The sequence below is a fragment of the Pelophylax lessonae genome (assembly GCF_965119305.1).
Source record: "Pelophylax lessonae genome assembly, chromosome: 12".
Classification (NCBI taxonomy): Eukaryota; Metazoa; Chordata; class Amphibia; order Anura; family Ranidae; genus Pelophylax; species Pelophylax lessonae.
The window spans coordinates 86,129,887-86,144,913 of record NC_138779.1 but is presented as its reverse complement, the minus strand read 5'-3'; the positions used below and the strand labels follow the sequence as shown (position 1 = coordinate 86,144,913).

Here is a 15,027-nt window from a genome sequence, read left to right as displayed (position 1 = left end):
TATCTGTCAATAAACGAAAGAGAAAATGGGATTTTTGACTTAAAATCCATTTCTCTGATGTTCATTGACGGAAGCAGCTCCACCCCTCTGTGGAGATATAATGCTCCTGACACTGCTTGTAGCAAAACTGAGTGGCTATAGCAGGAAAAAGGAGTATACCCCCTGGGACTGCCCATGGGTGTAGCCAGAATTTTTTTCTGCCTAGTGTCCTCCTGTAGGGGGCGGTATAACCCAATGGTTAAGAATACCAGAAGCTGTGTCCGTCAATTAACATCAGAGATATGGATTTTATGGTAAGTCAAAAATCCAATTTTTTTCCATAAAAATTAGGGGGGGGGTGTTTTTTCTTTCCCCATGGCTTCAAAATTTCTGGAAATTTTACATCTCCAAGTGGGAGTAATGGGAAACAGCAGAGCGAGACCTGGAAGACCTAGGGAATCTGACACTCCCAGAAGTGTTGCATTTTCTTCATAATTGCAGCACTTATAAAGTGACATATTTGGAAGTACGTAATATATTGAATTAAAATATGACTTTATTTAGAAACATCGGTGTAGGTAAATGGCTAGACTATGTACTAAGTACATAAATAATGCAAGTATGATGTACTATACTGTTCAAGCAGAATATGTAGCTGTTGACTTTTTAAATATGTTCCTGGGTCTTCTTACCACCCTCTATGGTAACTGTCTAAAGGGCATTCCCCTCACTTTTAAAGGAGAATTTCTCTTCCGTCCTGTTGTGTCTGCAGGACAGGAAGTGAAGGTGAAATCTCCCTAATAGTTTTTTTCTGTGTCCTAACAGGGGTTCTAACCATTCCCTACTATATCCAAAATGTGTTGGCTTTAGATAAGCTTTACATTTCTTGAATCTGGCTATGATTGAGTTGAACTTTTCTAGTAGAATTCTAAGACTTTCGATAATCTGTTTTCCATTGCAATTGTGCAGTTCAACATTTAACGGTGTCTTTAAAAAATATCTCATCAATTAATGTGGATGAAATACTTGTGCCTCCTGCTATTATTCAAAGAGCAATATTATTTTACATTTTATTCTTAATAAAGCTAATCTAAGTTTATCCACCTTTGCTGAATGCTTGTCAGCATTTAGGGCCGGTAGTGTACAACTGGATACCTCTGGGGTGCAATAAAATGCCAAAGGATCTATCAGGCCTTATGTTAAAGGCCATTGGAAGTTGGAGGAAGACCATTACGGTCGGTGGTGTGTCAGAGGCTTGGTTTGAAATGGAAAGAAATTGCTATAAATTGACGCAGCCACTTCCTCTGATGTTTAATGGCATGATAATGTGCTGTCCTATCAATAATTCAGCCTTGTCTATATAGGTTGAAGTTTCTTTTCCAAGGTATGAAGTTGAATGGTAGGATACTGGCTGAATATTGCTAATATTGGTGTGTCCCTTTTAAATGTTGTGTGAAATAATTTTCAGTGTACAATCTCTACCTGGCTTTAGCTTGTATATGCTCTTGGAGCCATGGGATTTAAAGAGGAAGTAAACTCCGTGTTTTTTTTTTTTTTTTTTTTCCTTTTTTTGTTACCTACAAAGTAAAGGCATAATGTGACACTTACCTGCAAATGAAGCCCTTGTCGCCCCTGCTGGAGGCCGCATCCATCTTTGCCTGTCTTCTATCCAGGTCTGAGGGCTCCAGCTGTGTGACTGGCCGAAGGCGGCGTGATGTCACTCCCGTGCATGCGCATGGGAGCCACCTGTCACAGCACAGGGCTCTGAAGAATCGGCACTGCCAGCCGTTCCTTCAGAGCGCATGCATCAGTGACGTCATTGGCGCAGTATACAGAAAATATCTCCTAAACTGTGCAAGTTTAGAAGATATTTACAGTACCTACAGGTAAGCCTTATTATAGGCTTACCTATAGGTACAAACATTATAGGGGAGTTTACTTCTTCTTTAAGGGGGGTAGATTTAAAGCTAAACTCCAGAAAAAAATATTTTTGGCTACACAGCACCAGCTACGTGATTTGCCTTTTAATTAAAGTGATGGTAAACGCTTTTTTTTTTCTTGGCCCACTACAGCTTTGTGAAATAATGTTCTAGTATACACTGCATATTACCACACTATGACGGACTTACTCGTCAGAGAAAACCCTTCAGCACTGGGCTGTCAGTGTGGGAGCGCTTCCATCTTACCCAGTCTTCCTTCTGGGTTTGCTCCTTTTTGGCCGCAATGATGTCATTCCTGCGCACGTGCACGGGTCACACTGCCATGGCACAGAGCGGGTACGGCAATGTACTGTGAGCTGCGCTTGTGCGGCTCAGTGTACATTACTACTGAGAGGCAGGAGGAAGCATTTATGACCAATAGCCACTCTTCTGCTATACAATCCCTGCCCGTCCGTTTTTTTTTTTTTGTTTTTTTTTTTTTTTGTTTTTTTTTTATACCGCTTTAAACATATCCCATGTTCTGCTTGCTGCTGGTTACTGCAAAAATCCACCCTTCTGTGACACCGGATAACCCCTAGAGAAATGATGTTCCTTGCTGCAGGGATAAAGAGAAGTGGCTGTGATGGTGAAAGCCTCCCTTTGCTGTCCACTCATCCGTCTACAAAACTCCTATTATACTTCTAAAATGCAATGCACTGTATATAAACAGGGAAGATCCTGTCATTCATCTGCCCATCCTTCTTTCACAGAATGCCTTGCATTCTAAAAGAAGAATACCAAGGGATTTGCCAATGGAGCTAAGAAAGGATGAGTCCTTTACAGTCTCAGCAGCTCCTGTTAACTTCAACAGTGCCAAAAGATCACCATTGTGGGGAGCACCCAGCATCACTGGAGGGAACCAGTAGAACACAGGATATTCTTTATTAAAGGTAATTTATGTGACTGGTGCTATGTGCCCCAAACAGTTTTAAAGGGTCAGTCCACCAGTGTTGTGATGTGAAATGAGAACAACTGGAAGACAGTGGTCACCAGTAACAGGAAGTTCTTATTGACCTTCATGGCAGGATCACCAGGTATGTAATGGATTGTAATGAAAGCTGCAGATATAAAGCATTTGAGATTTTAGTCAGTGGGGTAAGATCAACTTCAAAGAATGAACGTCTTTCTCTTCAGTATTTCTCCTTGTCCAGCTCCCATTGAAATGTAGATTATCTCTATAAAGTAAGTGATGTTTTTACCTGTGTATTAATGTGACATTTGTATTGTTTGTTTCTTTCAGCTTTGTCTCACTGTCCTGGTCTTGGTCTCTGGCCTATATGAAATCTCTACACTTCATAGCATTATTCTTGGCATTGGCTTATGCTGGGCTGTTCTGAAAGTCACCATTGGAATTCTAGCTGTGAGTATTGATGTGTGGCTCCTACTTCTATGTTTCAAAGCAGGGACCTTGTATTTTGGGGTTGTAAAGGACCATTCCACCCGGAAAATTAGAAGTAGATTGGATTGAATCCCCTACTGGGTAAGAATCCATATATCTTTGGAACCTCAGATGTGAGATGTCTCCACTGTCACCCTTGCGTAAGTTTTTGTCTCACTAATGTAAAATAAATGAAAATGGCCAAAGGAAAGAGAGCCCTCCATCTGCATCTTCCAAAGTGAAGATATCAGATTTTGGTAGATGACCTCATGATATAATCTATATCCTTAGTTCGAGTTAGTGGGTTTGGTTGTGCAATGCATAGTGTGATTGGGGCCTTAGGATCAGGGCTTACTTTTGAAAGTAAACAAACAAAAAAAATAAGACACAATTTCTGCAAGGTGAGGGGAATTTCTCTTGTGGGCCTTTATCACTTAAAATGATTGTAAAACTTGTTGTTTTTTTTTAAATAACCTACATGTCATACAGAGGACAGGGGGGCTGCCCCCCTGTCGGAACACAATAGCACAGCAGGAGAGATTGCTGTACTAACGTTGGATAGTTAGTACAGCAGCTCCTCCTGAGCTGCCAATTTTTTTTCTTATTAAGTTCTGCTGGGTTGAACAGAAAAAAGAAAACTACTAGTGTGTAGCAGGCTTAAAGGGAAATCCCCATCTATAGCGGATCTTTTGCATTAGAAGGAGCTGTAAGTAGGGTTTCGTTGCTCTGTGACGTGCAATGGTCTGGTTAGCGCCCTGGAGAGAGAAAAATTGGTGGTCTATTGAGGCTCGAAGAAGGGCTTCTTTTGTACGAAAGTAGTGTAGGCGGACTATTTTATCTCTCGGTGGGCCATCTGGCACTCTGCGGGTGAGAGCTCGATGGATCCTGTCCTTTTCCAAACACCTAATTGGGATAGAAGGCATCAATTCTTGAAAAAATGCAGTGACTATATTGCAAGTCCAAGATAGTTTCAGGCAGACCCCTGATCCGCAAGTTAGAATGGTGGGAACTGTTCTCTGCTTCCTCTGAGTGGTTAGTGGATCATTGCTATGCTGAAGATCAGCAATCTTCCTAGCCTTGTTTCTACAGAGTCCAGGTGCTCCGTCTTGTCCTCAAAAGCAGTAGTACTTTGCCCTATGTCTCTGATTTTTTTTATAGAGGCAGTCAGTGATTTGCTAGGAGATAAACTGCAGGGCTTTCTGTGGCGTCATGTAAATGTTTTTAAATAGCTGTTGCTGGAGCAATTTCTGAGAGTTTGCTTCGGATGATTCTGGGGGGGTTGACGTCCCCTAAGGCGGGTGGAGCTTTTGTGCAGGGAGAAGCAGATGAGCCTGATGGTGATGCAGCTGCTGTCACCATCTTCAAAGTGACTCACACCAACACATCCTGGATAGTTTTTTCCTCCTGCTTTAGCTGTGCTCCGGTGTTTACCATCTCCACTGGTGAAAAGGGTGGAGCCAGTGGGGAGGGGCTGCTGGACCAAAGCAAAGAAATATATCATGTCATGTGCACCATAGTGACATTGTACAACTCTGGGGGGGTGATCCAGGATTGATGATCACTGTATAGGCAATAGTTCTAGCTGTAATTAATCGGTTAACATTCATGAACAACCTGCTTACAGTTGTGATCTGCGATTGGCTACAGACAATCACATGGTACAGGTAGCCAGGTACCATGTGATTGCTGTGGAACAATCACAGATCACAACTGTAAGCAAGCTGTTCATGAATGGAAATCAATTCATGACAGTTTGATTACATTGTTATCATGTGATTGCTATGACCAATCATAGCGATCGCATTATACACGCTTACCGGTAATTGTAATCTGCTGTGTCCAGTCACAGGGTCAGCACGCTGCATGCCCCAAACCCAAAACGGGCCGGATGACATAAAGGTATGTGATCTAGTCTGACCGTGCCGCCTGCATTGTACTGCAGGCGGTCTGGAAGCGGTTAAAGTCCAAGGTCTTAGAAAATTCAGTTTGTAAATGGATAGAAAACTGGCTAAGAAAACATATTCAGAGAGTAGTGATTCAAGATTCCTACTCTGAATGGTTGTACAGTAATATCTTTATAAATTATTTAGGGTGTGGGATTAAAAGTACAATTTCAGTGTTTGCAGATGACACCAAGCTATGCATTGGAATAACACCCTGACAAGATGTCTCCAACTTACAAGCCAACCTCAATGCGATGTTTAATTGGGCAACTATGTGCAAAATGAGGTTTAATGTTGATAAATGTAAAGTTATGGTCTGGTAGATCTTAGACTTAAGAATATCATGCAATGCCAAGCTTTAGTTTCTAAATCTAGTAAAATACTTTTATCAAGAGAGGTATGGACAGCAGATAGAGAGACCGACATAATTTTGCCCCTGTACAAATCATTAGTAAGACCTCAACTAGAATATGCAGTTCAGTTTTGGGCACCAGTTCACAAAAAGGATATTGGGGAACTGGAGAAAGTGCAGAGAAGAGCAACCCAACTGATAGGAGGCATGGAGGAGCTCTGCTATGAGAAAAGAGTAGAGGAACTGAATTTATATCTCAAGAAAAGGAGATTAGGGAGGGCAAGTGGTGTAGAGGTATTTTCAAGTCATTACAGGGGACAAGGGGGCACTCTACATCTGGAGTAAGAGCTGTTAAATGTGTAATAGACTGCCTGAAGAACTGGTTCTGGCCAGCTTAGTAGAGCTAGATGCATTCCTAAATGCCCAAATAATAACTGGATATAAACATTTAGAGTTAAATGGATATTACTGCCAACTATCTAGGAATATCACACTGTATAAGTCTTTTTACTAAAACAAAGCTTGTAAATCCTTTTTACAGCTATCTTTGGGCCGGTCACATGACTTCTTGTCAGTCTACTACTCCGATACCCAGGCCACAGTGGGAGGGGCCAAGATTCCCCTCTGACGTCAGCCGAGGAGGTCACATGGCCACTCAGCCCCTCTTGCTGTGGCTCTGGATCGGTTCGGAGTAGGAGTCGGCTGGGAATCACGTGACCAGCCTGAAGATAGCTGTAAAAAACTTCATTACAAGCTTTGTTTTAATAAAACACCTATACAGTGTGGTATGCCCAGATATAATAGAGGGGCTGACAGTGACAATTGGTAACATTTTTTTGTGGGGATAGGATGAGTGGTTAGTGGATCATTGCTATGCTGAAGATAAGTATATTTGGAGGTCTTTTTGATGGACTAGGTGTCTTTAGGTGTCTTTTTGTAACTCTGCATGTGCCTCCTGTGTGTCCCCACCCCCACCCCCCCCCCCATCCTTAAAGTTCCACTTTAAGAAAACTATATACAGTCAGGCAGGGTGCCAAACAGACTGCAAAAATAGGGTTTATATAAACCTTAACCACTTCCCGTCCGCCCGCCCTATAACAGAATGACGGCTGGAATGTGGTTGTGTTATCCTGACTGGACGTCATATGACGGCGGCAGGATAACACAGCTCTGGGCGCCCCCCGGGGGGCGCGCAGAGTGGCGATCGGTGATGCGAGGTGTCAGCCTGACACCCTGCATCTCCGATCTCGGTAAAGAGACTACTGACGTAGCTCTTTACCATGTGATCAGCCGTGTCCAATCACGGCTGGTCACATCGTAAACAGGAACAGCCGTTGTTCGGCTTTCCTTAGTTCGTGCCTGACAGGCACGAGTAAAGGAGCGCCGATCAGCGGCTCCCCTGACAGGGGGGGGTCGGCACTGGTAATCAGATCATTGATTACCAGTGCAGACCCTCGGGGGGGGGGGTGCCACTAGATCCACCAGCGATGCCCACTATCACCCAAGGGATGCCCACTATGACCCCAGGGAATCCCACTATGGCCACCAGGGATGGCAATCAGGGCTCAGGGAGCCCCCCATTGCCCTCCCCATCAGTGATGCCCACCAGTGTCCTCCCTATCAGTGCTGCCCACAAGTGCCCATCATTGCCATCCTTTAGTGTCGCCCACCAGTGCCCATTAGTGCCCATCAGTGCCGCCCGTCAGTACCCATCAGTGCCCACCAGTGCCGCCTATTAGTGCCCATCAGTGCCACTTATCAGTGCCCGTCAGTGCCACCTATCAGTGTCCATCAATGCCGCCTATCAGTGCCCAGCAGTGCCGCCTATCAGTGCCCACCAATGCTGCATATCTGTGCTACCTATCAGTGCCGCCTATCAGTGCCACCCCATCCAGTGCCTGTCAGTGCAGTCTCATCAGTGTTCATCAGTGCAGGAAAAAATGTATTTATTTACAAAATTGTATAACATAAACAAAAAACTTTTTTTTTTTTTTTCAAACTTTTCGGTCTTTTTTTATTTGTTTAGCAAAAAGTAAAAATCGCACAGGTGATCAAATACCACCAAAAGAAAGCTCTATTTGTGGGGGGAAAATGACATAAATTTGGTGTAGGTACAGTGTTGCATGACCGCGCAATTGTCATTCAAAATGCAACAGCGCTAAAAGGGGAAAATTGGCCTGGGCAGGAAGGGAGGGAAGTGCCCTGTATTAAAGTGGTTAAGTATATGATTTACCAGGACAATCCAATTCCATCCCCATATGATGCATGCCTAGATACCAGTCACTTTTCTGAAGAATCTCATGTCATTTACATCCTAAAAGAGGCAGCCAATAAGCAGTGGGACCTGACCTGTGATCCTGTTCTTCCTCATGTCAGAGCTGCCTGCTGATGATGAATGGTGGTGGGTGACCATTCAAGAAGCAGCAGCAGGAGTGAAGAAAGTAAAAATGAACAGAAATAATGGCGCAGTAACAGGAAGATCCTTGTTCTGCGATTTCTCATTTACAGATTCCTCTCCAGCAAGCAGCAGAGTTAAAACCTCCCCAAATCTCATGGGACTAGCTGTCAGAAGCAGTAGCATCTGAGGCTAATGCCTCGTACACACGCAACGATTATCGGCCGACCGATCGGCCGTCTTTTGTCTTCAGAAGTGATGTCATGTGCTGGTTAACTTTTAGTGTGTTTTTTCTTCTCTGAGCATGCCCAGTCTTGCTCATCTGATTTTTGTCTGCCGAAATCTGTACTGACTGACGGAAAATCGGCCGTTCTGTTGACGGCCAACAAAAATTTTATAGCATGCACACCAGATTTTGTTCGGCCGAAAAGTCACAGTCGGTTGATGGAAGCATCATACTAACAAGCCGACAATCGGCCAATCGGACATTGGCCAAAAATTCACGGCCAACAATCGTTGCGTGTGTACGAGGCATAATTCCACAAAGTTGCTGGCGCAGGACAGCGTGTAAATCAGCAGATTGCGAGTGCAATGTGTGAATCCTGCAGACATTCAATAAGCTGCATGTCCATATCGAAGGCAGTTACTGAATGGAAGGAAGAATCAATGGACTATGAGGACGCTCACCAGCGAGCACTACAAGCCATTGAGAACTACAAGCTGTCGGGTGCAGAAGCCAATGGTACTTTTAGTCTAATTTATTCATTGGAAACTGTGAATGAATGACACAGCGGTGTGCACTGAGCCCCACGTGGCCGCGCTGTTTTTCAAATTGTGAAAGCGGGTAAGGGGAGAGGATACCCCACCCGCTGTCACACAGTGGGGAGCACTGGCGACAGGAAATGGGTCACTAGGAGCATGTTACCCCCTAAACATGGGTGTAATATGTAACATGCTCTTAAACTTGAACTTATCCTTTAACATTTCCAGATGCTCCACTAGGTCCACTTTAAAAAGAACATAAAATGTTTTGTGTATATTTTCTTAACAACAGTTTGGATTAAAAATGCAATTTCAATATTTTTTTTTATTTCTAATAAATAAATACGTTTTGCATATCAATAATTCATTTTCCACCTAGCCAGTAGGTGCAATTTTGAATCTTGTTCACAATGACATGTCTATTCCTATATTGTTTTTTTGAAAAGTCTTACACCGCTTCATAGCTAAAATTTACACACACAACTTAATAGGCAAAGGTTACTCCTTTTTCTCCCTCCTTGATGCTGTGTTGAGATGGGGTTATAAAAAATGTTAAGCAGAGAGAGTCTCAAGGCAAGCAGCTTCTGCTGTGTTCTGTAATCAGTAATTATCTGTGGTACGTGCCATGTATTAGGTGTTTAGATATGACACATCAGTTTAGGAACTTAAAGATGTAAAGAGAATTGACCCAAAGCAGTATACATTTATGTTCTTTCATTTTGATGTTGGGTGCTAACAAATAAGGAAATTAACAGTGGCGAGACCAGGAAACTGTGGTGTAAGGCTATCTGCACAGGTGCCCCAATAGGTATAAAAAGCCAGTTACAAATTCACTGCTCAGACTGGAGGTGGGTGGACCTTTTGTGATTGCTCCATTTAGTATATCCTGAAATTTTAGAAAAAGCCACATTAATAACTACAGTTTTGTTTATACAGATCCTAAAAGAACTAAAGCCACTGGTGTGGATCTTTTTGCTGCAGAACCTTCCTGAAGTGGCCTATCTCATTTATCTCCTGTACAAGGTACCTTATGTCATTAAATTGTATGTTTCATAGAAATTATTATTTAGACACCTAGTTACCAGAAACCTTTATAGTTGTAAGGTGCAGTGGTGTTTACAGACAAAAGTGCCTAGTTTAGTAGGAAGGGTGCAATGTGTACATGGCTCTTCACCTTTTTGTCTCACATTTAGCCAATAAAGAAGCCATGAGGTACACTATATGGCCAAAAGTTTGTGGACACCTGACCAACACATCTATATAGATTTGTTGGACATCCTGTTTCAAAATCATGGGCATTAATATGGAGCTGTTTTCTATGTATTGTTATGGCACTGCCCTCCTACACTTTTGTGAGTATAATAGCCTCTACTCCTCTGGGAATGCATTCCACATAATAGCCTCTACTCCTCTGGGAATGCATTCCACATAGTTTTGAATTGTGCCTGTTCAGCCAAAGAGCATTTATAGGCTCAGGCGTTGATTTAGAATGAGGAGACCTGGCAGTAAGCAGTCATCAACCAGTGGTCCATGAGAAAGTTTTGGTGGTCCCCAGGGATTCTGCAGCAAATCAACATTGTGGCGGGTGTATACCGCCCAAAGTTGTTTTCAGTGTTGTTCTCAGTGCATGCAGACAGTCAAAACGGTCAGCGTGCATTGATACCTGATGCCTCCTCTGTAGTTCCGGCTCCTGTGAACTCAGAGGGAGGCGCTGGGAGTAGTGCAGAGAGCGGGGGTGATGAAGGAGGGGACTTCCAATAGTAGCGCTAATCAGTCTGATATGGAGCATAGAGCTTGAGTTTACGGCTGGATAAGTAGGTGAGATCCAATGATTAGTCAGTGTTAGGCAGCAGTGTGATGTGGGGGGGGGGGGGGTGCGAGTCACAGAGCCAAAGCATTGTGTGTATAAGGCAGCAGTGTGATCCAAGGAGAGGGGGGCAGAGAGCCAGAGCATTATGTGTATAAGGCATGTAAAAATTCATTTTAGTGGTCTGCGGGATTCAAAATTGTGAGTTTAGTGGTCCATTAGGTCTGAAAGGTTGGTGACCACTGGTCTAACTGATCCCAAAGGTGGTTAGTGTTGGGGGAAGGGGTCTGTGCATGCCGTTTTGAGTTCTTCCACACTAAACCATGTCTTTGTGGAGCTGAATTTTTGCGCAGGGGCAAGGTCATGGTGGAACAGAAAAGTGCCTTCCACAGACTGTTGCCAAAAAAAGTTGGAAGAACACAGTTGTCTAAAATTTGTTCATACGCCATATATTACCAGTACAGAGAGATGTTCGGTTTCCTAGAGTTGGGCTCTACAGAAGCATTCTATATTTGCTTGGTCAAGTCTTCCACAGTAGGTCATTAGACCCCAGCTCAATTGTATCCATGGAGTCGTCATCTTGTATTTCCCTTTCTTTCCACCAGGTGGCGATTGAGTGGGGGAGGGGAGGCTCCTACACCTTGGAAGCTGCGGCTGTGATGGGCTCTTTCATCTCCGTGGTCATTAAGTCTGTCCTGTTTTGGTCTCTGTTGAATGTGTATCGCAGCTTCGGCCAGGGACTGAGGGAGAGAAGTAAGAATGAATTGCCTTTAATGACTATGACAATTATCTGGTGTGGAGTAGAAGTGGCTGGAGAATCCTAATGGTTGTACTGTTGTGTGTGTGATAAGATGCTGACACAGGTGGTGCATATGTGAAGGAGTTCTCCGACTCCTAATGACTGAAACTGCAGCTACTTTTGCTTTCCACCTGCTCACTACAAAACATATATAAAATGTTTATATTGGTAGTAAAAGGGTGGGACTGCTTACTGAATCGCATGATCAGCACCAGTGCTGTAGTAAGTGAAGAATGCTGGGAAAATGCAGAGAACCAATCACACGTGCAAGCACTTGTCTATTTTATAGAATGCTGCGGCTGCCATGATTAAAAGAAGCAAGCACTTTAATCTTTTTGAAAGCAATAGAAATTAATAGATGGCCGCAGCCTGAAATGGAAAGATAATTTCTAATAATATTACAGCCCAGAAAAAGATTTTTAGATGAAGACTGTGGATAGAGTGAATATGGAGAGAAAAGCTGACATTTACATTTCTTACTGGTTTTAGTTGTTTAAAGTGGAACTATGGCAAAAAAAAAAAAAAAAAAATCAAATCTGATGCAGTCTGTCACTAGGATTCAGGGAGAGTTCATACTAGAATGGACAGCTGTCATAGCGCTTTACCTCTCTGGCGGCTGTCCCTTCCCAGCTGCTGCAGGGGGACAGTGTGGTGCGCAATTCAGCTCATCACACATGCCCCCCCCCCTTTTTTTTTTTTTTTTTTTTGTATAAGCCTTATTTAAGCCCTTCATGCCGAGCATATGTAAATATGCGGCCTCACTAGACTGGGCTTTTCTCTGTGGGGCCGTATATTTGCGTACCTTCCTTTGTGCTGGGCGCGCTCTTAGCACAGTCTGGGGTCTAACCGAGAGCCCTGGGCCCAGTTCTAATGATCGGAACCCAAAACGTCCGATTCCACGTCACCTGATTGCTGTGGTAGCCTCTGATTGGCTATCGCAGTGATCAGTCACTGTGAAGCCCGCCCCCCGGGTTTTCTGTCTCTGTGAATGGACGAGGCAGATACATTGTATCGTTCTCTGTCCTTGTAGAGATAAAGTATGTGTAGAAAACAAAAAATTAAAACCCAAATAATACCTAGATCAAAGTTTGATCTAGGTCAGCCCCAGGGTTAGTGTTTGGGTAAAGGTCAGGGTCAGTATTTTTTAGACATTTTTCAAAATGTTACCATTTTGGGCCAGTTTTCCCTGGATAATACAAAAAAAGAGATATCCATTACCATTTACCACCAAATGAAAGCCCAGTTTGTCATGAAAAAAAACATGGTATAATCCACCTGGATGCACAAAGTAGTTGCGATGATATGTGCGGTTTTACGCACGTCAAAGTTGCAAAATTGGGCTTGGGCATTACGATTTGTTTTACCCTTTGGCGCGAAGGGGTTAGGGTGTACAAAAGTAAACTTCATTCATGTTACGGTACAGGAGCATGATGCACTGTGCTACTATACCGTGCCATGCGGTTCTGTACAGTGCGCTGCAATAACATGCTGCATGTCTACATTTTGTCGCAGCATGCTGCAGTGAAGCATGAATGGGATACACAGAAAACAGTTGTTCTCTGTGTTTTTGCAGTGACAGTGCAGTAAAACACCTGTTGTTGCACCATCTGTGAATGGTAAGGCCATATGTTGCCACCTCAGTGCCTGTGTTGGCCTCAAAGTTCGCACCAGGTATAAAAAAAATGTGTATTTATTATTTTTTTATTAGGAGCCTGTAAAGCATTGCACCCATGATCAGCAGTTTACGTGGTACAGTCTCAGGCTCCTGCAGACTGTCAGTGTATCGGTCTGCCCGTACCTCAGGCAGTTACTGAATAACAAGAAGGATCAATGAACCACCTAGAGTGCTCCCCAGTGCCCTGGTAGTTTGAGAGCTCCAAGCAAAATTGCAATGGCTGTCGGTAGTTGTAGTTTTCCCATTCACAGAACTCTGTGAATGAATGACGTGGGCGGAGCCCAGCAAGGCTACGTTTTTTTTTTTAATTGTGACAGCGGGTGCGGGGGTAGGATCCCAAGCAGTGGCTGCTAAATATGGGTGTAACATGTTACTAAAGGTGAACTTATCCTTTAAATTTGCTATGATACATTTTGCCAAAATAAAAAGCACAATTTCCTGATTAGAATGTTTATTTGTATCTAATTTTGTTCATTCTTTTGTCTTGCAGTGTTTTCTTCCTATGGAAGGATTGATTCATGAGAAGCGACAGGTGGTATTCTCAGAGCCATTTTTTTCAATTACCTACAAGGGACTCCTGTACTTCTGAGAGGCGGACAGTAACTGCACTCTAGAGATGTCTCTAGAAACAGAAGGGAATGTTTCTACATTTCATTGCCAAGTTGTACAGTATTTTACCTTTACACTCCTCCAGCCTAGGCCTGCCAATGTCTGCAGTAACATACAGGCTCCACTAGGTGGTGTCACAGATTTCAATGTAGCCAGTGTGCAAAAAATTAAAAAACAATATCTCAGTTGGTAAAGGATCTGAGTGTTTGTAGACTTTAATTTGAGACCAAAGACAGGTTTTCATGGCTTCATTTAGATTAGTTTTTGACACCCCCATAGCTCTGGAGGTGTTTTAGTTGGCAGAATAGGCTGCACTGTACAGATGGCACCCTTTTGCATCTCTTGCACAACAATCAGCAGCCATTAGTAATCGCCATGTCATATAATATTCAACATTTTATGTTGTTGCAGAAGACAATTTTTATATGATTACACCACCCAAAAGTGGTATTTTGGTTATGGGTTTAGTTTAGCCCCTGGTGTCTTGGATACTCTGACTGTGAGATCTCCATGCCATAATCCCTGACTCTCTTCAACTTGGCAGATTTGGGAGTTCCAATCCCACCTTTGTGTGTTACAGCTCCTCCTGTTACAATTTCCATGATATAAAATATTCGAAATAAAACCAGGCGAATGGAAACTTCTCATATTGGGTACAGTGGGTGTGAAGAGATCTCACCAGTAGAGTACCCAAGAAATATAGGAAGTTGTTAGGAGGTTTAACTCCCCAGGATCCCTTAAATGCATTGCAATTCATGTGCCTCAATTTGTATTGTTTTTATGTATTTACTTGCCTGATCAGCAGCCTACTGTGTGTAGCCTGATACACGCTGAGTTTTTTTTTTTTTTTTTTCATCCCAGCGGGCTGAACAAAATAAAAAAAAAAACTGAGGAGCTCGCTGTTCTAACTACGCGATGTTAGTACAGTAATCTCCTCACTGAGATATTGTGTTCTGATAGGGGATCTACCCAGCCAAGAACACACCGTTCAGCGCTCGCAGCCATTGGCTGTCAGCTCTAATCGGATGCTGGTTTTCCAGCATGCCCGTTCAACAGAAGCCAGCCTGGCTGATGTACACATGGGCCGAATGTTGGATGGTTTTTGTTAAACCAGCTGATAAACGGCCTGTGTGTACCAAGCTTTACTCTCCTTTAAAGTGCACAGTATGTAAAGCCAAACTTTTTAGTTACATTTTGAAGGGTTAAACCCATATTATTTATTGATTTTTTTTTTTTTTCTTCTGGGTTTATTTGGGGAGATTCCTTTCAACTCCTGTCCTGAAAATGCAACAGGCAGTGAGAGAAAATCATTACCAACAGATGTCCCCATTGGAAGATTTACCCTCCCC

At 43.1% G+C, this 15,027-nt stretch overlaps 1 protein-coding gene across 1 annotated transcript in view; it reads left to right on the top strand.

Moving 5' to 3' along the window:
• Nucleotides 1–13,818, top strand: part of LOC309568625 (uncharacterized protein) — a 92,639-nt gene extending 78,821 nt beyond the window's left edge. The window contains exons 6-9 of the mRNA XM_082274347.1: nt 3,199–3,318; nt 9,725–9,811; nt 11,201–11,348; nt 13,560–13,818. Of these exons, the coding sequence (XP_082130473.1) occupies nt 3,199–3,318; nt 9,725–9,811; nt 11,201–11,348; nt 13,560–13,591 (387 nt within the window). The 3' untranslated portion in view covers nt 13,592–13,818. The remainder of the gene's footprint in view (nt 1–3,198; nt 3,319–9,724; nt 9,812–11,200; nt 11,349–13,559) is intronic.
• The last annotated feature ends 1,209 nt before the right edge of the window (nt 13,819–15,027 follow it).